Here is a 22,696-nt window from a genome sequence, read left to right on the forward strand (position 1 = left end):
TCATCAATCTCAGGTTGGACACACCTGAGACCAGTCTATCCTCTTGAAAACGCTCATATACATGCACACACGTGCACACACGTTACATCTCCAATCAAACAGAAACTATTTGCGAATAACATTTCTTCAAGCATAATGCTGCAAACCCCGCCCCCAAACCCCCCCAACCTGCACCACCACACCCCTCCCCCCCCACAGCATGTCCAGGATGGTGGCCCCACATTCCCTTGTACGCTATGCCGTGGAGTATACGTCACCATCAGTTCTCAGCAGCTTGTCACCTGGCCTCTCTCCCCTTTTATCAGAATTCCCTGGATTCTCTGGAATGGGATATGCCAAGAATTTTAAAATGTCAGATCTCCCAAGAGCCCAGCTCTGGGTTTTTGACGTGTGAAGATTATTCCGCCGGGAGAGGCACCACTTCTCAAGAAGCCCAGAGGGATTTCGCGGAAGAGTTCCAGGAAATTTTTCTCTCCCTCCAGTCTGCTCCCGATCTGGATTCAAATCTGGGATTATGGCGTGGAGTGAAGAGGAATATATTTCCTGCTCGTGATCACTGCCCAATGGCCCCCTGGGTTAGAGATGGAGAGACAGGGAGAAGGGAATTAGCCAGGGTTCCTGCTCCTGATGACTGCACAGTGAGCCCTGGGTTAGAGAGAGAGGGGAAATCAGTCAGGGTTCCTGCTCCTGATCACTGTCCAGTGATCCCTGGGTTAGAGAGAGAGAGAGGAAATCAGCCAGGGTTCCTGTTCCTGATCACTGTCCAGTGATCCCTGGGTTAGAGAGAGGGGAAATCAGCCAGGGTTCCTGCTCCTGATCACTGTCCAGTGATCCCTGGGTTAGAGAGAGAGGGGAAATCAGCCAGGGTTCCTACTCCTGATCACTGTCCAGTGATTCCTGGGTTAGAGAGAGAGGAAATCAGCCAGGGTTCCTGCTCCTGATCACTGTCCAGTGATCCCTGGGTTAGAGAGAGAGAGAGGGGAAATCAGCCAGGGTTCCTGTTCCTGATCACTGTCCAGTGATCCCTGGGTTAGAGAGAGAGGGGAAATCAGCCAGGGTTCCTACTCCTGATCACTGCCCAGTGATTCCTGGGTTAGAGAGAGAGGAAATCAGCCAGGGTTCCTGCTCCTGATCACTGTCCAGTGATCCCTGGGTGAGAGAGAGAGCCAATCAGGGGTACTTAGAATTTTTGATCTAATCATGGCTCATAATGAATGTAAATCCTTCAGACTTCAAAATAATTTTAAAAACTCTCAAAATGCATGTTATTGATCTTGAAGATGGATCTTTCATCAGACACGCACCTTGCACTCAAATCAAATCACCGAACATTAACTGACTTGGTGGTGGGTGGATGGTGGATTCAGGGATGTTGAGGGCTAATACAACTCAGTGTTCCCATCAGAGAGAGACAGAGACAAAGACAAAGCCTTCGGTGCAGAATCTCCCTCATACTTGCTCACACTCCCTCCCTCCCCTTCATCCTTCTGGGTTTCTGTCTCCACTTCAAGCCCCTTTCTCTCTAGCTTACTCCCTGCATCACTCTCTCTCTAGTCCACACAGTCTCTTTCTCCCCGACTCCCTCTCTCGAACCCACTCTCTTTTCTTTCCTCGCACTCTCTCTCTCGAGCCCACGCACTATTCACTCTCTCAAATCCTCTCTCGCTGACTTGGTCTCCCTAACGCGCACTCTCTCCCCCTACTCTCTTCCCCTTTTCTCTCGCTCTCTCCTTCACTCTCCGTCCCTCTCCCTTCCATCTTTTTAACTCTCTGCTCCTCAGGGAGCTTCCCTCAGTCTTTGTCATCAGCAATTCCCTGGGCTTTCAGCTCTGCCCACACATTCTCCAGATAGTTGCAGTCAGGGTATCCGTGTCCCGTCAGATTGGAGCCAAATTCTGTTTTATGATGGATCTCGTTCCAGACCACGGTGTCTGACTCTCCCGTTGTGCTGGATGTTCCGATGGCAAAGATTAATCTCCGGTCCCAGGCGATCAGCAGCAGCCTCAGCACCTACGCAGCAAGGGAGGGGCAAAGGGGAGAGAGCAAACGTTGAACCTGAAGCACAAAATTACCTCTAGTAACCTCCAAAACAGTATCGATAGGTTGGTGGAGCGGTTAAGTGGCAGATGGATTTTAACATCGAGAAGTGTGAGGTAATGAAATTAGGGGGGTCAAAGGCTTATAGGGAGTTCACAATAAATGGGAATATACGAAGAGGGGTGGATGAAATGAGAGATCATGGTGTGCAAGTACACAGATCCCTAAAGGCAACAGTTCAAACAGGCAAGGTGGTAGAGAAAGCATATGGAATGCTCTCCTCCATTGGTAGAGGTATAGAATATAAACGGACGTAATGTTGGAATTTAATAAAACACAGATGAGGCCATAACTGGTGTATCGTGTGAAATTCTGGTCACCACATTACAGGAAGGATGTGATTGCTCTGGAGAGAGTGCAGAGGAGGTTTACAAGCATGTTACCAGGGCTAGAAAAGCATAGCTACGAGGAGAGATTGGAGCAGTTCGGGTTATTTCCCTTGGAACGAGGCAGGCTGATTTGATAGAGGTGTACAACACAATGAGGGGAAGAAACAGAGTGGACAGGATAAAACTGTTTCACTTGATGGCGATTTCTAGAACCCTGGGACACAGATTTAGAATAAGTGACAGTAGGTTGAATCGGGGTATGAGGAAGAAACTTTAGAGAGTGGTAGGTGTCTAGAATTCACTGCCCAAGTTAGTGGTGGAGGCAGAGACCCTAAACTCTTTTAACAAGTATCCGGATCTGCGCCATAAGTGCTGCCGGCTACAGAGCTGTGGACCAGACACAGAAACTGGAATTAGTTAGGGAACCTGGGTGTCCTTGTCCTGGCATGGACAAGATGGACCAAATGGCCTCCTTCTGTGCTGTGTCATTTCTATGGTTCTATGAATTACAAATAAGGAGGCTGTACTTCAGTAATGATGTGGAGATGCCGGCGTTGGACTGGGGTAAACACAATAAGAAGTCTCACAACACCAGGTTAAAGTCCAACAAGTTTATTTGATAGTAAACCCACAAACTTTCGGAAAGCTGTTTGAAACTTTCCACTCACCTGGCGAAGGAACAGCATCCTGAAAGCTTGTGGGTTTACTATCACGTAAACTTGTTGAACTTTAACCTGGTGTTGTGAGACTTCTTACTGTGTATTCTTTAGTTATAAGGGCACTGGTAAGACCACATCTGCAACAGTGCGTACACAGAAGCCAGGGTTCTGACAGGGAACCAGGTCACTGTCTGTGTGGCATCTGCACGTTCTCCTCATGTCTGCATGGATTTCCTCCAGTTGCTCCCGTTTCCTCCCACACTCCAAAGGGTTAGGTTAATCTGGCCATTCTTGGTGTCGGGGGGATTAGCAGGGTAAATATGTGGGGTTACGGGGATGAGAACTGAGTGGCATTGTTGTTGGTGCAGGTTCAATAAGCCAATTAGCCTCCTTCTGCTCTGTTGGGATTCTATGACTTCTTTGACAAAATCGTAGAATTGTGGAAAACGTACAACGTATCATGTGTGTGTGACCAATAATGAGAAAAAATAAATTAGCTGGTCATTTTAATCCCAACTTCTCATCTCTGCTCTGTAGCCTTGCAGGTTCCAACACTGTAGGTACAGATCCCAGTATCTTTCAAATGAAGTGAGAATTTCAGCCTTGACACAACTTAGGAAGTGAATTCCAGATGCCCACCACCCTCTGGGTGAAAAAGATTTTCCTCATGTCCCCATTGAACCAGTGGTTCCCAAACATTTCTACATCACAGAACTCCTCTAAATTATAAAAAAAAACTTTGAGGCACTGGTCCTATTTTCTCTGTCTTCTTTTCTTACCATGAAATTGAAGGCTCCCTCTATACTGTTCCCCATCAAACACTCCCAGGACAGGCACAGCACGGGGTTAGATACAGAGTAAAGCTCCCTCTACACTATCCCCCCATCAAACACTCCCAGGACAGGTACAGCACAGGGTTAGATACAGAGTAAAGCTCCCTCTACACTGTCCCCCATCAAACACTCCCAGGACAGGTACAGCACGGGGTTAGATACAGAGTAAAGCTCCCTCTACACTGTCTCCATCAAACACTCCCAGGACAGGTACAGCACGGGGTTAGATACAGAGTAAAGCTCCCTCTACACTGTCCCCCCATCAAACACTCCCAGGGCAGGTACAGCACGGGGTTAGGTGCAGAGTAAAGCTCCCTCCACACTGTCCCCATCAAACCCTCCCAGGACAGGTACAGCACGGGGATAGGTGCAGAGTAAACCTCCCTCCACGCTGTGTCCCATCAAACACTCCCAGGACAGATACAGCAGAGGGTTAAATACAGAGAAAACTCTATCTATATTACCCTGACAGTGTGTCCCCCACTTTATAGCCAGTGTCAGCTCTGATGACAGGTACAATGCAGGGTTAGACTCAGCAGAGAGGTCCCTCTGGAGCATGACAATATTATTTCACATGGAGACACTGACCTCTCGGCCCTTCTCATTATCCGGCAAGTAACAGTGTCGTGGGAATCCTCTCGCTGTGAAGGTCATTCCAGGATTTGGGTGATCTGGACCCTGTGAGAGAGTCACAGTGAGGATGTCATGTACATCAAAATGTTACACTGAGGGCTGTGGGGTATATCAGAGTGTTACAGTGAGTAGTGTGGCGTATCAGTGTTACTGTGAGGGCTGTGGGATATATAAGTGTTAGAGTGAGGGGTGTGGCATATATCAGTGTGTTCCAGTGAGAGGGTGTGGAATAGATCAATATTACAATGAGAGGTATGGGATATATCAGAGTGTTACAGTGAGGGTGTGTGGGATATATGAGAGAGTGTTACAGTGAGGTTATGGAATATATCAGGGAGTGTTACAGTGAGGGTTGTGGGATATATTAGTGTAACAGTGAGAGGGTGTGGGATATATCAGAGAGTGTTACAGTGAGGGGTGTGAGATATATCAGAGTGTTACAGTGAGGGGTGTGGGGTATTTCAGAGTGTTACAGTGAGGGGTGTGAGATATATCAGAGTGTTACAGTGAGGGGTGTGGGGTATATCAGAGTGTTACAGTGAGGGGTGTGGGGTATATCAGTGTTACAGTGAGGGGTGTGGTATATATCAGTGTTACAGTGAGGGGTGTGGGGTATATCAGAGTGTTACAGTGAGGGAATGTGGGATATATCAGTGTTACAGTGAGGGGTATGGAATATATCAGAGTGTTACAGTGAGGGGAGTGGGGTATGTCAGTGTGTTACAATGAGTGGGTGTGGTATATATCAGTATTACAGTGGGGGAATGTGGGGTATATCAGTGTTACAGTGAGGGGTATGGAATATATCAGAGTGTTACAGTGAGGGGACTGGGGTATATCAGTGTTACAGTGAGGGGTGTGGGGTATATCAGTGTTACAGTGAGGGGTGTGGGGTATATCAGTGTGTTACAATGAGTGGGTGTGGTATATATCAGTATTACAGTGAGGGAATGTGGGATATATCAGTGTTACAGTGAGGGGTATGGAATATATCAGAGTGTTACAGTGAGGGGACTGGGGTATATCAGTGTTACAGTGAGGGGTGTGGTATATATCAGTATTACAGTGAGGGAATGTGGGGTATATCAGTGTTAGAGTGAGGGGTATGGAATATATCAGAGTGTTACAGTGAGGGGTGTGGGGTATATCAGTGTAGGTGTAGGGTGATGTGGCGGCGCGGGCTCGTTGGGCCGAAGGGCCTGTTTCCCGTGCTGGGTTGTTCTTTGTTCTCTTTATATCAGAGTGTTACAGTGAGGGGTGTGGACTGTATCAGACAGTGTTACAATGAGAGTTGTGGTATATGTCCGTGTAACAGTGAGGGCTGTGGAATATATCAGTTTTATAGTGAGGGGGTGTGGGATATATCAGTGTTATAGTAATGGGGTGTAAGATATATCAGTGTAACAGTGAGGTTGTGGGATGTATCAGTGTTATAGCGAGGGGTGTGGGATATATCAGTGTTACAGTGAGGGGTGTGGGATATATTAGTGTAACAGCGAGAGGATCTGTGAGATATATCAGAGTGGGGGATTATTCTGTGATGGTGGTGTGGAGTGTACATGATACAGTGTTACAGTACATCTTGGGTGCGGTAACGAGATTTGCAGTAGAACACCTACCTGGATTCCAGGTGGAATGTTGTAGATGATGCGAATGGTCTTAGAGTCAGGATATCCGGGAAGTGAATGAGGAATGGTGTGATATTCCATTTTCCCTGGTGGCTGAGTCCCAGTCTTCACTCCATATATTGTCTTACAGGTGGGACACTGCAGACTTCCATCCTGAAACAGGCAAAGAGTTAACACTGAGGGACTGGAATAGGCTGCAGTATTACTGAAGGAGCCTTACTCTATATCCAACCCAATGCCGTACCTGTCCTGGGAGTGTTTGATGGGACACAGCGTGGAGGGAGGTTTACTCTGCACCTATCCCCGTGCTGTACCTGTCCTGGGAGTGTTTGATGGGGGGACAGTGTAGAGGGAGCTTTACTCTGTATCTAACCCTGTGCTGTACCTGTCCTGGGAGTGTTTGATAGGGACAGTGTAGAGGGAGCTTTACTCTGTATCTAACCCTGTGCTGTACCTGCCCTGGGAGTGTTTGATGGGGGGACAGTGTAGAGGGAGCTTTACTCTGTATCTAACCCTGTGCTGTACCTGTCCTGGGAGTGTTTGATAGGGACAGTGTAGAGGGAGCTTTACTCTGTATCTAACCCCGTGCTGTACCTGCCCTGGGAGTGTTTGATGGGGGGACAGTGTAGAGGGAGCTTTACTCTGTATCTAACCCTGTGCTGTACCTGTCCTGGGAGTGTTTGATGGGGACAGTGTAGAGGGAGCTTTACTCTGTATCTAACCCCGTGCTGTACCTGTCCTGGGATGTTTGATGGGGGGACAGTGTAGAGGGGGCTTTACTCTGTATCTAACCCCGTGCTGTACCTGTCCTGGGAGTGTTTGATGGGGACAGTGTTGAGGGAGCTTTACTCTGTATCTAACCCCGTGCTGTACCTGTCCTGGAGTGTTTGATGGGGGACAGTGTAGAGGGAGCTTTACTCTGTACCTAACCCTGTGCTGTACCTGTTCTGGGAGTGTTTGATGAGGGACAGTGTAGAGGGAGCTCTACTCTGTACCTAACCCTGTGCTGTACCTGTTCTGGGAGTGTTTGATGCTAACACTGGGTACAGAGATATGAGTCTGGGAAGTGGTTTCTTACCTTGTTTCCGTTATTGTACATGGCAACTAGACAGAGCACATGGAAACTGTGTCCACATTTGGATAGTTTTCCCACTAAGTCGGGTTTGACGATTGGTTGGATGGGAGTCCCCTTATAACCCGAGGGAATCGTCAACCTTTCCATACAGATCGTGCAGTCCTGGGCAGAGGGACAAACAAAATCATGCATCTTGTTAACCCTTTAATAAAGAGACACTGTACCCTGAACACCTAGCAGAGACACAGCAGAGATATAGGCGAACACACAGACGTGCGCGCAGCAGGAATATCATCTGGGCGAGCTATCGACTCTGCCACTGTTTCAGCTGACGCATTCTGTTACTCCATCAGCTCGGTGAGATGGAGCCTGGCTGGTAAGCGGACCCACAACGAGCAATAACCAGACACTCAATTTCCCTTTACCAAGCCCATTTTGTCTGCTGGGCTGCAGTAGTGACATTACAACAGCAGAGGGAGATGTCGATCAATATTTGGAATTATAGTATAGAATCCCTACAGTGCAGAAGGAGTCTGCACCAACAACAATCTCACCCTGACCCTATCCCTGAAACCCCACGTATTTATCCTAGCGAGCACCCCCTAACCCTAAGAGGCAATTTAGCATGGCCAATCCACCTAACCTGCACATCTTTGAATTGTGGGAGGAAACCGGAGCGTCTGGAGGAAACCCATGCAGACATGGGGAGAAGGTGCAAACCCCACAGGACAGTGACCCAACGCCAGATTGAATCCTGGTCCCTAGCGCTATGAGGCAGCAGTGCTAACCACTGTGCCATCGTGCCGCCCCGCGATCTAAAGCATGATCAACGGGGCATTCTGCCCAAGCTGGTGTTCCTGCTCCACACAGACCACCTCCCAACTCCTCTTTCTCTCACCACACTGAAATCTCTTTCTGGTCCTTTCTCCCTCATGGCTTTATCCAGCTTCCTCTTAAATACATCCACACTATTCACCTCTGCCACTCCGTCTAGGACCGAGTTCCACATTCTCAGCAATCTCTGGGAAATTCCGAATTTCCCCATTGCATTTGTTACATCTTTCTTACACTAATGTCCATTGTCCAATGGGCGAAGTGGGATTGTTGCTGGACTAGTAATCCAGGGACCCAGTGTATTGCTCCAGGGACCTCGGCAGATGGTGAATTCTGAATTTAATAACACTCTGTCATTAAAAGTCTACTGATGACCATGAAACTATTGACTTAAAAACAAAAAATACTGGAAAGTCTCAGCAGGTCTGACCTGGAGACAGAAAAGAACAACATTTTGAGTCTGGATGACCTTTCGCTCAGAGCTAAGAGCAAAGAAAAAGGCCAAGGACAGACATGTGGGCAGGAGAGCAGGGTAGTGTGTTGAAGTGGAAAACAACAGAAAGGTCTGGGTCCAGTAAAGCGGTCACTCAGTCTGCATCTCTGATGTAGAGTAGACCACATTGGGTCAGCAAATGCATTAGACCAGATTGAAGGAGGTCCATGTGACGTGCTACTTTACTTGTTTGGGAACTGGGACAGTGAGCAGGGAGGAGGAAAAGGGGCAGGTACCGTGGTGGGGAGGGGGGGAGTAAGGCGTTGGGGTGATGGTAAAGTGGACCAGCGTGTCCCAAAGAGAACTGTCCCTGTGGAATGCTGACAGCAGGGGTGAGGGGAAGATGAGCTACGCAGTGGCTGGAGTTGGCAGAAATGCCAGAGGCTACTGGGGTGAAAACTGAGGACAGTGGGAACCCGACCCTGGTTCCAGGAGGGAGGAGAGGCAGTGAGAGCAGTGGCTGGGGGATGGTTCGGATGGAGTTGAGAGCCCTGTCAACCACAGTGGCTGGAAAACCACGATCGAGAGAAGAAGGAAGATGTTCTGGCAGTGCCCTGCTCTGCTGTCCACATTTCTGTCCTTGGATTTTTGCGATACTCTAGTGACCCCCCAATGCAAACTGCAGGAACAGCTCCTCACCCTCCCACTGTGGAGTCAACATTGAGTTCAACAACTTCAGAGCACCAACTCTCTCTTCCACTTCCACCCCATTTCCATTCATTTTATTCCATTCCATTTCTTCCTTTAAGAACATAAGAAATAGGAGCAGGAGTAGGCCATCTAGCCCTTCGAGCCTGCCCCGCCATTCAATAAGATCATGGCTGATCTGTCGTGGCTCAGTTCCACTTTCCCGCCCTCTCCCCATAACCCTTAATCCCCTCGCTTATCAAAAACCCATCAACCCGTATCTTAAATATATTTAGCGAGGTAGCCTCCACCACTTCAACGGGCAGAGAACTCCAGAGATTCACCACCCTTTGAGTGAAGAAGTTCTTCCTCGACTCCGTTCTAAACCGCCCCCCCTTTATCTTGACGCTGTGCCCCCTAGTCCTACTGTCCTTTCTGAGCGGGAAGAGTCTCTCCACCTCTATCCTATCCATCCCATTCATCATCTTATATGTCTCAATGAGATCTCCCCTCATTCTTCTAAACTCTAACGAGTACAAGCTTAATTTATTCAGCCTCTCCTCATAGCTCAACCCCCTCAACTCCAGCATCAGCCTAGTGAACCTCCTCTGCACTCCCTCCAAGGCCAAAATATCCTTGCGTAAGTGCGGCGCCCAAAACTGCACACAGTACTCCAGCTGCGGCCTCACCAATGCCCTATACAGCTGCAGCAAGACCTCCCTACTTTTATATTTTTTTATTTTTTTATTTTTTTTTATATAGTTTTTGATAAGAGAGGGGATTAAGGGTTATGGGGAGAGGGCGGGAATGTGGAACTGAGCCACGACAGATCAGCCATGATCTTATTGAATGGCGGGGCAGGCTTGAAGGGCCAGATGGCCTACTCCTGCTCCTATTTCTTATGTTCTTATATATTCAATCCCCCTCGCTATGAAGGCCAGCATCCCATTCACCTTCCTGACCACCTGCTGCACCTGCAGGCTGGGTTTTTGCGACTCATGCACAAGGACCCCGAGGTCCCTCTGCACCGTCGCCTGCTGCAGTTTTTTGCCACGTAAGTAATAATCCTTCCTACCATTCTTCCTACCAAAGTGGACCACCTTGCACTTGCCAACATTAAATTCCATTTGCCAGTTCCTGGCCCATTCGCCCAGCCTATCTAGATCCTTCTGCAGACTCTCCACACCCTCCGCGCAATTTGCCGTTCCACCAATCTTGGTGTCATCAGCAAATTTCGACACCCTACACTCGGTTCCCTCCTCCAGATCATCTATATAAATCTTTCATCTCATCCATCCATTTTTATCATTCTTCTTTCTCTCTTCCATTTTCTCACTTTTCCATTCCTGCTCTCTTTTTCCCCAGCCACCCCCATCCCCCTCCCCCCCCCACCTACCTTCCTTCAGGCTAACTGCCTGAACCATCTCTGTTCTGCCACCCAAACATTCTGATCACTTAATGGACACTTTTCGCACCTCTCTCAGCCTTCTTCATCTTCATTTATTTTCTGCGATGACAACACCCCCCTCCTCATGCCCACCCTCACAGTATGAATCCTGTCTGATTATCTTTCCGCTTAGCTCAGACTCAAAACGTTCGTTCTATTCTCTCTCCACACGTGCCATCAGACCGGCTGAGGTTTGACTCCAGCAATATTTTGCTTTTAACCGTTGGTGATTGTCAGAAACACGCATCTGGCCCATTAATGTCCCTACAGGGAAGGAAATCTACCATCCTAACCTAGTCTGGTCTACACGTGACTTCAGAGCCACAGCAACACGGTTGGCTCTAACCTGCCCTGGGGAATGGACAGTGACGGTTAGCCAGCCAGCTACACCCACATCCCATGAATGAACAATAATGAAAAAATTCCCCCGAAATGGCCATCTTGACAAAGATATCAAAATATTTGAACCGCTGTTCAGAAGTTTTAAAATATTCTAAAGTGCACTGCAATATCGGAGAGTCAGTGCTGAGGGAGTGCCGCACTGTCAGAGGGTCAGTGCTGAGGGAGTGCCGCACTGTCAGAGGGTCAGTGCTGAGGGAGTGCTGCACTGTCAGAGGGTCAGTACTGAGGGAGTGCTGCACTGTCAGAGGGTCAGTACTGAAGGAGTGCTGCACTGTCAGAGGGTCAGTACTGAGGGAGTGCCACACTGTCAGAGGGTCAGTACTGAAGGAGTGCTGCACTGTCAGAGGGTCAGTACTGAGGGAGTGCCACACTGTCAGAGGGTCAGTGCTGAGGGAGTGCCGCACTGTCAGAGGGTCAGTGCTGAGGGAGCGCCGCACTGTCAAAGGGTCAGTGCTGAGGGAGCGCCGCACTGTCAGAGGGTCAGTGCTGAGGGAGTGCTGCACTGTCAGAGGGTCAGTGCTGAGGGAGTGCTGCACTGTCAGAGGGTCAGTGCTGAGGGAGTGCTGCACTGTCAGAGGGTCAGTGCTGAGGGAGTGCTGCACTGTCAGAGGGTCAGTGCTGAGTGAGTGCTGCACTGTCAGAGGGTCAGTGCTGAGGGAGTGCTGAACTGTCAGAGGGTCAGTACCAATGAATTGCTCAGATCTAATGAAAGATATGTCTGTTCCAGCTTTACTGTTCTCACCTCTTCTGGGGGGTTCCGCACCTTTTGCAGATATTTCCGGACCACCTCTTCAGGGCTCTTCCCACTAAACACATATGAACACTGTCCTGTCAAATACAACAATATCATTCAACAGAGAGATCGATCTGAGTGGGGCACGAGAGGGAGGGAGAGAAAGAGAAGGTGTGAGAGAGAGAGAGAGAGAGGTGGAGGGGAAATGGAAGGGAGGAGGAGATGGGGGGGGAGAAGGGGGTGGGGGAGGGACAGGGAGGTGGGGGGGAAAGGGAGGTTGGGGGTGAAGGGATGGAGATGGGGCAAAAGTGTCCCCCTCTCCTTTCCCCACCCCCACTTCTCCCACCCTCTTCCCCCCCCCCCGACCTTCATCTCCCCCCAGATCCCCCATCTCTCTTCCACCCCACTCTCTGTCTGTCTGTCTGTCTGTCTCTCTCCCCACCCCACATCACCTTTTGTCTCATCTCCACAGCTTTTCCCCGAACCTTGGCTTTGCTCTCACGCAACGCACCTCCCACCCAGACCTGCCCGCCCCCTCACCTTCTCTCCTTGTCCCAAAAACCACACCCCCCCAACAAAGCCCTCCCCTGCCTGGCCTACACTTCCCCGTCCTCCACCCCCACGGCACCTCCCCTACCACCCCAAAAACCCCTTCCCTGCACCCCCCCCAACAAACCCATCCCCCAGCCCACAAAGCCCCTCAGGCCCACAAACCCCTCCGCCAACACCCACAAAACCCTCCCCATCCCACCCCCCCCCACCTCTCCCACCCACACCAACCCCTCCCCCACAAACCTCTCCCGTGCCTGTCCAAGCCCTCCCCTACCCCCATAAACCCCTCCCCTACTGCCCCACGAACCCCCTCAGGCCCACAAACCCCTCCGCCAACACCCACAAAATGCCCCCTCACAAACCCGTACCCTGGCCATCCCACTCTCTCCCTCCCACCCCCACCAACCCCTCCCCCACCAACCCCTGCCTCCACCCCCACAAACCCCTCCCCCAACCGTTCCACCCCCCCCCCCACAAACCCCTTCCCATCCTCCACAAACCTCTCTCTCTCCACCCCCCCCACCGCTCCCCCCACACAAACCCCTGGCCCTCCCCCACCAGCCCACCGCCCCTCCCCCTCCCCCCCCGATGCCCTGCCACCACCAACCCTTCCCCTCACCCCCACAAACCGCCCCCCCCCGCCCCCGCCGCTCACCTTTCTTGCTCAGTTTCCGGCTGCTTTTCCGGCAGGTGTGGGAGATTCCTGGGATGGGCTTGATGTCGTTCTTGTGGACGGGAGGTGGGTGAAGGATGAGTTTCGGAGGCCTGGTCAGGCAGACAGGGAGGCCCGCTGCACTCATCAGGATCCCGGTTATACCTGCCAAATCGAGGGAGGGGGGTAAGAGAGGGAGGATGGGGGAGAGGAAGGTGGGGGGCGGGGTGGGAATGCAGACAGATTAGAAGCTTCAATTGGAGAGAATCCTCACTCAGCCTCTTCCCAATCCCAAAGCAACACAGGAACTACGAGAGGAGTAGGCCACTCGGTCCTCCAAGCCTGCTCCATGATTCATATTCATTCTGTTCATGCCCGATCATCAAATCCCAATCCCCCCCCTTCCCCCCAAATCCCTCAATCACATTTAGCCCCAAGAGCTATATTTAATTTCTTTCTGAAATCTGACAACATTTTGGCCTCAGCTACTTTCTACTTCCACACATTCACCACCCTCTGAGTGACGAAACCCCTCCTCACCTCAGACTTCAAGGTTTATATTTTATCCTTCGCCTGTGAACCCCACCGTTGTAAACTTCCTTCCTACATCTATCCTGTCTCGTCCTGTTGGAATTTTATACGTTTCTCCGAGATGCCTCCCTCGTTTGTTCTGAACTCCAGCGAATACAATTCTAACTGACACAATTTCTCCTCATACCTCAGCCCCCCCAGCCTAGGGAAACCTTCCGTGCGCTCCCCCTAGTGCAAGATTCCTCAAATGAATAGACCAAAACTGCACAGAATATTCTAGGTGTGGCCACATCCAGGCCCTGTATAATTGCATCGAGACATCCCTGCCTCTGTACTCAAATCCTCCCACTATGAAGGCCAACCTGCCGTTTGACCTCTATACCGCCTGCAGCACCTGTACGCTTACCTTCAGTGACCGGTGTATGGGAAACCCAGGTCTTATTGCAGATGGTGGTTAGCAACGCTGCCCCACAGCTCCTGGGACCCAGGTTCAATCCCCGGCACTGCGTCACTGTCTGTGTGGAATTTGCACATTCTCCCCATGTCTGTGCGGGTTTCTTCCGGTGTTCCGGTTTCCTCCCACACTCCAAAGGTGTACGGGTTCGGTTGGTTGGCCATGCTAAACTGCCCCTTAGTGTCTTGGGATGCGTTGGTTAGAGGGACTAGCGCGGTAAATATGTTCAGTTACAGCAATAGAGCTTGGGTGGGATTTTTGTCAGTGCAGATGTGAATGGCCTCCTTCTGCACTGTAGGATTTTTATTTCTATGATTTCACTCTCCTAATTTATGTCATTCAAATAGTAATCTGCCTTCCCATTTTTCTTTCCAAAGTGGATAACCTGACCTATATTCCACCTGTTACGTATTTGCCCACTCACTAAACTTGTCCCAGTCACACTGAAGCATCTCTGCACCTTCGCACCCAGCTTTGTGTTATCTGGAAATCTGGAGATGTTGCATTTAATTCCCTCATCTGAATCACTAATATATATTGTGAATAGCTGGGGTCCCAGCACTGATCACTGTAAGTATCCCACTAGTCACTGCCTGCCATTGTGTAAAAGACCTATTTATTCCTACTCTTTGTTTCCTGTCTGCCAACCAGTTTTCTATCCATCTCAACACATTACCCCAATCCTTTCAATTTTGCACCTAAATCTGCTATGTGGGACTTTGTCGACATTCACTGGCTCTCCTCATCAATTCTAGTAGCTATATCCTCAAAGAATTCCCTTAGACTTAGAAAGCATGATTTCCCTTTCATGAATCCACACTGACTCTGCCCAGTGCTGCCACTGCTTGCCAAGTGTTTGGCTTTAAAATCTTTGATAATGGATTCTAGAATTCTCCCCAGTCCCCGACATCAGGCTAATTGGTCTCTAATTCCCTGTTTTCTCCCTTTTTAAATAGTGGGGTTACATTAACTACCCTCCAATCTGTAAGGACTGCCCAGGTCTATGGAATCTTGGAAGATGACCACCGACTATTTCACGGGCCACTTCCTTAAGTACTCTGAGATGTAAATTATCAGACCCTTTGGCTTTATCGGCCTTCAATCCCATCCGTTTCCCCAACACTGGGGTTGACTACAGGGGGGCACAGTTTTAAGGTGAGAGGGGATAAGTTTAAGGGAGATGTGCAGTAGAAGTTTTTCATGCAGAGATTGGTGGGTGCCTGCAATGCACTGCCAGTGGAGGTGGTGACAGCAAGCACATTGGCAACATTCAAGTTTACCTTGATAGACATATCAATGGGAGAGCAAACAGAGGGATAGAAACCATGCATCAGTGTAGGCTTGAGGGCTGTGTTGTATTGTTTTTTGTTTTAACGCCATTTCTCTGCTAATACTGAAAAGTAGGGAGGTCTTGCTGCAGCTGTATAGGGCACTGGTGAGGCCGCAGCTGGAGTACTGTGTGCAGTTTTGGGCGCTGTACTTACGCAAGGATATTTTGGCCTTGGAGGGAGTGCAGAGGAGGTTTACTAGGCTGATGCTGGAGTTGAGGGGGTTGAGCTATGAGGAGAGGCTGAATAAACTAGGCTTGTGCTCGTTAGAGTTTAGAAGAATGAGGGGAGATCTCATTGAGACGTATAAGATGATGAATGGGATGGATAGGATAGAGGTGGAGAGACTCTTCCCGCTCAGAAAGGATAGTAGGACTAGGGGGGCACAGCCTCAAGATAAAGGGGAGCGGTTTAGAACGGAGTTGAGGAGGAACTTCTTCACTCAAAGGGTGGTGAATTCTCTGGAATTCTCTGCCCGTTGAAGTGGTGGAGGCTGCCTCGCTAAATATTTTTAAGACGCGGGTTGATGGGTTTTTGATAAGCGAGGGGATTAAGGGTTATGGGGAGAGGGCGGGAATGTGGAACTGAGCCACGACAGATCAGCCATGATCTTATTGAATGGCGGGGCAGGCTCAAAGGGCTAGATGGCCTACTCCTGCTCCTATTTCTTATGTTCTTATGATCTCTTTCAGTTCCTCCCCCTCAGTAAACCCTGCGTTCTCCAACATTTCTGATACGCTATGTGTGTCCTCCTTGGTGAAAACAGAACCAAAGTATGTAGTCGACACAACGGTGAGCACTGCTCCAGGGACCCAGTCTCAATTCCAGCCTTGGGTGACTGTCTGAGTGGTGTTTGCACATCCCCCCAGTATCTGCATGGGTTTCCTCCCACAGTCCAAAGTGGATTAGGTGGATTGGCCGTGCTGAGCTGCCCCTTAGTGTCAGGGGGGCTAGCAGGGTGAGTATCTGCGGTTACAGTGATAGGGCCTGGGTGAGATTGCTGTTGGCAAACCTGTGGGATTGATAAATCTGACCTTCTACATCCCAGAGTACTTAAGGAAGTGGCCCAAGAAATCGTTGATGTACGCAGGTGTTCTTTCAAGATTCTACAGACCTGGCATAGTTCCTGCAGATTGGACAGTAGCCAATGTAACCACCACCCCACCCAAAAAGGAGGTGGAGCGAAAACAGGACATTATAGAGCAGAAACATCTATAACATCAGTACTGAGGAACATAAGAACATAAGAAATAGGAGCAGGAGTAGGCCATCTAGCCCTTCGAGCCTGCCCCGCCATTCAATAAGATCATGGCTAATCTGTCGTGGCTCAGTTCCACTTTCCCGCTTTCTCCCCATAACCCTTAATTCCCTCTCTTATCAAAAACCCATAACCCGCGTCTTAAAAATATTTAGCGAGGTAGCCTCCACCACTTCAACGGGCAGAGAATTCCAGAGATTCACCACCCTTTGAGTGAAGAAGTTCCTCCTCAACTCCGTTCTAAACCGCCCCCCCCTTTATCTTGAGGCTGTGCCCCCTAGTCCTACTGTCTTTTTTGGGCGGGAAGAGTCTCTCCACCTCTATCCTATCCATCCCATTCATCATCTTATACGTCTCAATGAGATCTCCCCTCATTCTTCTAAACTCTAACGAGTACAAGCCTAGTTTATTCAGCCTCTCCTCATAGCTCAACCCCCTCAACTCCGGTATCAGCCTAGTAAACCTCCTCTGCACTCCCTCCAAGGCCAAAATATCCTTGCGTAAGTACGGCGCCCAAAACTGCACACAGTACTCCAGCTGCGGCCTCACCAATGCCCTGTACAGCCGCAGCAAGACCTCCCTACTTTTATATTCAATCCCCCTCGCTATGAAGGCCAGCATCCCATTCGCCTTCCTGACCACCTGCTGCACCTGCAGGCTGGGTTTTTGCGACTCATGCACAAGGACCCCGAGGTCCCTCTGCACCGTCGCCTGCTGCAGTTTTTCGCCCCTTAAGTAATAATCCTTCCTATCATTATTCCTACCAAAGTGGACCACCTCACACTTGCCAACATTAAATTCCATTTGCCATTTCCTGGCCCATTCGCCCAGCCTATCTAGATCCTTCTGCAGACTCTCCACACCCTCCGCACAATTTGCCTTTCCACCAATCTTGGTGTCATCAGCAAATTTCGACACCCTACACTCGGTTCCCTCCTCCAGATCATCTATATAAATGGTAAATAGCTGAGGAAAATTCTAAAGTCCATTATCAAAGAGCTGAAAAGTGTGGTGGGGAATCTATCATTCAGTTGGTCAGTTATTTCCCCATTGTAAATTGTGTGAGTGTGTGTGTGTGTGTGTGTGTCTGCGTATGTGTGCGTGAGGGGGGAGGGGGAATGCGGCTCTGTTCCACACCAGGTTATGATCAGATGAACCCAGCACCCCTGTTTAGAGCCTGGGTCTTCTTACTGTGAATGGATCACGTGGGTTCTTGGGAAGCAGGCAGACCAATGGTCTTGTGCGTTAAGGGGCAGTCCCTTATTTTGACTGTCGATCCCATGTGAACTACTTTTCTCCTGTAATTTTGGGAGAGCCTGTGGGAGGAACTAGCTGAGCTGGGGAGGGGGGTGTCCTCATGCCTCTGACTCTCTGGCAGGGTGATCAGCCGCTCTGTAACTGGGTGTTCTGCCCCCATCGCTTGCTGCAGTGACAGCCCCCAGCCCCCTCACTCCCAGGGAAGAGGCAAACTGTGTCACAGGGTGACGAGGTGTGCGGGGAGGAGTGGGGGGTGAGACTCTTACCTGCGAGTGCAGGGTGCACAGGGCTTGTGCCGTTCAGATTCTTCACCGGGACAGTGGGGACACTGTGAGAGAGAGAGAGAGGGGGGGAGAGAGAACGAGTGGTGTTAGGGGTGGGGGGGGGTTGTTGGAGGGGTTTTGGGGGGGGTGACGGGGGTGGTGTATCAGACAGGGGTTGGGAGGGGGTGAGAGCGAGTTATAGAGGGAAGAACAGAGTAGCAGTGAGGAGGGGTGATGGGGGAAAGGATGTCAGAGAGAGAGGGAGAGGGGGGAGGGAGAGAGAGAGAGGGAGGGAGAGAGGGAGGGAGAAAGAGGGAGGGAGAGAGAGGGAGAGAGAGGGAGAGAGAGAGGGAGGGAGAGAGAGGGAGAGAGAGAGGGAGGGAGAGAGAGGGAGAGAGAGAGGGAGAGAGAGAGGGAGGGAGAGAGAGAGAGGGAGAGAGAGAGGGAGGGAGAGAGAGGGAGGGAGAGAGAGGGAGAGAGAGAGGGAGGGAGAGAGTTAGTTCAAAGTGGAGAAACGCGCGCATCCTCATCTCCGAGATCAGCTAAAGACTCACAAACACCCTCACAGGTAAAACCCCATCACATCCCAAATCCCACACAAAACACAGGTCAGGGAGAAAGAGGGGGGGAGTGTGAGAGAGGGGGGGAAGGAGAGAGAGAGGGGGAAGGAGAGAGGGGGGGAAGGAGAGAGGGGGGGAAGGAGAGAGGGGGAAGGGGGGGGAAGGAGAGGGGGGGGAGGAGAGAGGGGGGAAGGAGAGAGGGGGAAGGGGGGAAGGAGATGGGGGGAAGGAGAGGGGGGGAAGGAGAGAGAGGGGGGAAGGAGAGAGAGGGGGAGAAGGAGAGAGAGGGGGGAAGGAGAGGGGGGGAAGGAGGGGGGGAAGTGGGGGGGAAGGAGAGAGGGGGAGATAAAGGGTAACACCGATGATTTTGAGATTCCCACGTGTCGGGGACGGGTGGGGAAAAGCAGAACGTGGGGAAGTAGGGAGGGAGGGGGAGTGGGGGAGGGAGGAGGAGGAAGGGAGTAGAGGGGGAGGGAGGAGGAGGGGAAGAGGAGAAAGAGAGAGGGGGAAGGAGGAAAACGAGGGGGGGGAGGAGGGAGGAAGTGGCGGGAAGAGGGAGCAGGCAAAAGGGAAAAGCTACCTACAGCAGAGGCCTACCACAGCCTCCGGCCCATTCCCAACCTCCCAGACCACAGGCTCAATATTGGCCTCGTGGGAGGGGTGGGGGGGGGGGGGGGTGCAGAGATGAGCGGGCAAGCCCGAGAGGTTGGAGGTGAACAGAAGCACACACCGCAGTGGCTTTTCAAGGCCATAGCTCAAGCCTGCGGCCTGATGCTGGTGTTTCATCCCCACTTCCAACTCTCACATTCCTTCAGACTTTCATCCGCAAATTTCACTTTGCATTCCTCCCCTCACCACAGAGACACACAAACCCTGTCAAAACCCTCTCAAATCCTCACTCATCATGGCCATCGCCACAGCAACCGGCTCTCCAAGCCCATCCCCCCCCCCCCCCCCCCCCCCCCCCACCCCCAGCCACTTGTTCACAGAGGCCTGGGTGAACACCATGAAGCCTAACTCGAGAGAAAAGTAACCAGGGCAACCACCGATGGCCCTGTCAAACATGGCTTTACAGGGAGAGCTAGGAGTGGGTGGTGGGGAGGGAGGGGGGGAGAGGGGGAGGGAAGGAGGCTCCAGCTCGCTCCGCAGTACAAGTCACACGGGAAAAACAGCAAAGCTTCCAAAGATTTCAAAAGGAAGCGACAGACAAGTGCGGAGGTCAAGGCGGGGGGAGGGGGAGGCCACAGAGACGACAGCGAGGGCCCCCTTTCCTCTTCCTTTCAAGATTGACACCACAATGGAGAGGTTGAGTGCCGCGCAAGACAAAAGCGTCTGGGGCTTTCCCAGGCAGGGCACATTCCAGGACCATCACCGAGGCTGCCCTTTGTTTGTGCACCATTCCCGTACCCTCCCCTGGGCGACTGGGAAGCACGGGGTGGGGTGGGGGCATCCGGAGGGCACTGTGCCTCTGGCTATTTCTCTCACGCTCCTTGGAAGTGGTAGTGAAGTGGAGGGGGGGGGAGAGGGGGTTGCTGGAGGTGAGGGTTGAGGGAGAATGGAGCAGGGGGAGGAGGCAGCCTAAGTTGATGGCAAAGGCTCCCTGCATTCCGATAGCACCGTCGACATCACCTGGCAACTCCAGATGTCCCCTAGGGGTAGCGATGGAACAGAAGTATGAGGCACACATGAGGGGCAGGTTAGGATAGAAGGTGGTCAAAGGCAGTGGTTTTGAGGTGCGTCCAAGAGGAGGCATGAGGGGAGGGGGAGAGGGGCAAAGAGGTTCACAGCACCAATTCCAGAGGTTAGGAACCAAGTCACGATCATGAGGTCAGGATTGGAAGGGCACACAGATCTTGGAGGGTTTTAGGGGCTGGCGGAGGTTACAGAGGTAGGGAGGGGTGTACGGACTCAATAAGGTTATAAAGATAGGGAGGGTTATAGAGGTTAGAGGTGGTTACAGAGATAGGGAGGGGGTGTAGGGGCTGTTGGAGGTTACAGAGATAGGGAGGGTTATCGAGGTTAGAGGTGCTTACAGAGATAGGGAGGGGTGTAGGGGCTGGAGGAGGTTACAGAGATAGGGAGGGGTAGGGGCTGGAGGAGGTTACAGAGATAGGGAGGGTTATAGAGATTAGAGGTGGTTACAGATATAGGGAGGGTTGTAGGGGCTGTTGGAGTTACATAGTTAGGTAGTGGTGTAGGGGCTGGAGGAGATTACAGAGATGGGGATATAGGGGCTAGAGGAGGGTAAACGGAGGAAGAAGACCAGGCAGGAGTTTGTAAACAAGGACGAGAATTTGAAAGAATACCTGAGGTCTCACGGGACCAGAAAGCCAATAGAGGTTAACAAGCCTAGCGGGTAAAAGGTCAGTGAGTACAGAGAGTGAAGGGTCAGTGAGTACAGAGAGTGAAGGGTCAGTGAGCACAGAGAGTGAAGGGTCAGTGAGCACAGAGAGTGAAGGGTCAGTGAGGTACAGAGAGTGAAGGGTCAGTGAGTACAGAGAGTGAAGGGTCAGTGAGTACAGAGAGTGAAGGGTCAGTGAGCACAGAGAGTGAAGGGTCAGTGAGTACAGAGAGTGAAGGGTCAGTGAGTACAGAGAGTGAAGGGTCAGTGAGCACAGAGAGTGAAGGGTCAGTGAGTACAGAGAGTGAAGGGTCAGTGAGCACAGAGAGTGAAGGGTCAGTGAGTACAGAGAGTGAAGGGTCTGTGAGTACAGAGAGTGAAGGGTCAGTGAGTACAGAGAGTGAAGGGTCAGTGAGTACAGAGAGTGAAGGGTCAGTGAGTACAGAGAGTGAAGGGTCAGTGAGTACAGAGAGTGAAGGGTCAGTGAGTACAGAGAGTGAAGGGTCTGTGAGTACAGAGAGTGAAGGGTCAGTGAGTACAGAGAGTGAAGGGTCAGTGAGTACAGAGAGTGAAGGGTCAGTGAGTACAGAGAGTGAAGGGTCAGTGAGTACAGAGAGTGAAGGGTCAGTGAGCACAGAGAGTGAAGGGTCAGTGAGTACAGAGAGTGAAGGGTCAGTGAGCACAGAGAGTGAAGGGTCTGTGAGTACAGAGAGTGAAGGGTCAGTGAGTACAGAGAGTGAAGGGTCAGTGAGCACAGAGAGTGAAGGGTCTGTGAGTACAGAGAGTGAAGGGTCAGTGAGTACAGAGAGTGAAGGGTCAGTGAGTACAGAGAGTGAAGGGTCAGTGAGTACAGAGAGTGAAGGGTCAGTGAGTACAGAGAGTGAAGGGTCAGTGAGTACAGAGAGTGAAGGGTCAGTGAGTACAGAGAGTGAAGGGTCAGTGAGTACAGAGAGTGAAGGGTCAGTGAGTACAGAGAGTGAAGGGTCAGTGAGTACAGAGAGTGAAGGGTCAGTGAGTACAGAGAGTGAAGGGTCTGTGAGTACAGAGAGTGAAGGGTCAGTGAGTACAGAGAGTGAAGGGTCAGTGAGCACAGAGAGTGAAGGGTCAGTGAGTACAGAGAGTGAAGGGTCAGTGAGCACAGAGAGTGAAGGGTCAGTGAGTACAGAGAGTGAAGGGTCAGTGAGTACAGAGAGTGAAGGGTCAGTGAGTACAGAGAGTGAAGGGTCAGTGAGTACAGAGAGTGAAGGGTCAGTGAGTACAGAGAGTGAAGGGTCAGTGAGTACAGAGAGTGAAGGGTCAGTGAGTACAGAGAGTGAAGGGTCAGTGAGTACAGAGAGTGAAGGGTCAGTGAGCACAGAGAGTGAAGGGTCAGTGAGTACAGAGAGTGAAGGGTCAGTGAGTACAGAGAGTGAAGGGTCAGTGAGTACAGAGAGTGAAGGGTCAGTGAGTACAGAGAGTGAAGGGTCAGTGAGTACAGAGAGTGAAGGGTCAGTGAGTACAGAGAGTGAAGGGTCAGTGAGCACAGAGAGTGAAGGGTCAGTGAGATTTGGTGCAGACTTTGAGATAAACGGCAGATGTTTGGATGAGTGCTGACTATACAGGGAGGAACATGGGAGAAAGTAACCAGGAATACATCAGGATAAATCTGGAGTCTGGAGCGATGATGGAGTGAAGGCGGTGGCTGAGGCAGAAAATGATATCCTTAGGGAC

General features: G+C 51.0%; 1 protein-coding gene across 2 annotated transcripts in view; it reads right to left on the reverse strand.

Annotated features, from left to right (window-relative positions):
* Window positions 1–210: 210 nt before the first annotated feature.
* LOC145351995 (E3 ubiquitin-protein ligase DTX4-like) overlaps window positions 211–22,696 on the reverse strand; it is a 53,728-nt gene continuing 31,242 nt past the window's right edge. The window contains exons 3-9 of one of the 2 annotated variants that reach the window (XM_080201851.1): window positions 18,089–18,150; window positions 12,998–13,159; window positions 11,800–11,885; window positions 7,258–7,416; window positions 6,171–6,332; window positions 4,507–4,596; window positions 211–2,010 (exon numbers count right to left, since the gene is read on the reverse strand). In XM_080201851.1, coding sequence (XP_080057977.1) covers window positions 1,792–2,010; window positions 4,507–4,596; window positions 6,171–6,332; window positions 7,258–7,416; window positions 11,800–11,885; window positions 12,998–13,159; window positions 18,089–18,150 — 940 coding nt within the window. In that variant the 3' untranslated portion in view covers window positions 211–1,791. The remainder of the gene's footprint in view (window positions 2,011–4,506; window positions 4,597–6,170; window positions 6,333–7,257; window positions 7,417–11,799; window positions 11,886–12,997; window positions 13,160–18,088; window positions 18,151–22,696) is intronic. The other variant, XM_080201852.1, reaches the window with a different exon arrangement.

Source organism: Carcharhinus amblyrhynchos, chromosome 13 (genome assembly GCF_965287045.1).
Source record: "Carcharhinus amblyrhynchos chromosome 13, sCarAmb.v2.hapA, whole genome shotgun sequence".
NCBI lineage: Eukaryota > Metazoa > Chordata > Chondrichthyes > Carcharhiniformes > Carcharhinidae > Carcharhinus > Carcharhinus amblyrhynchos.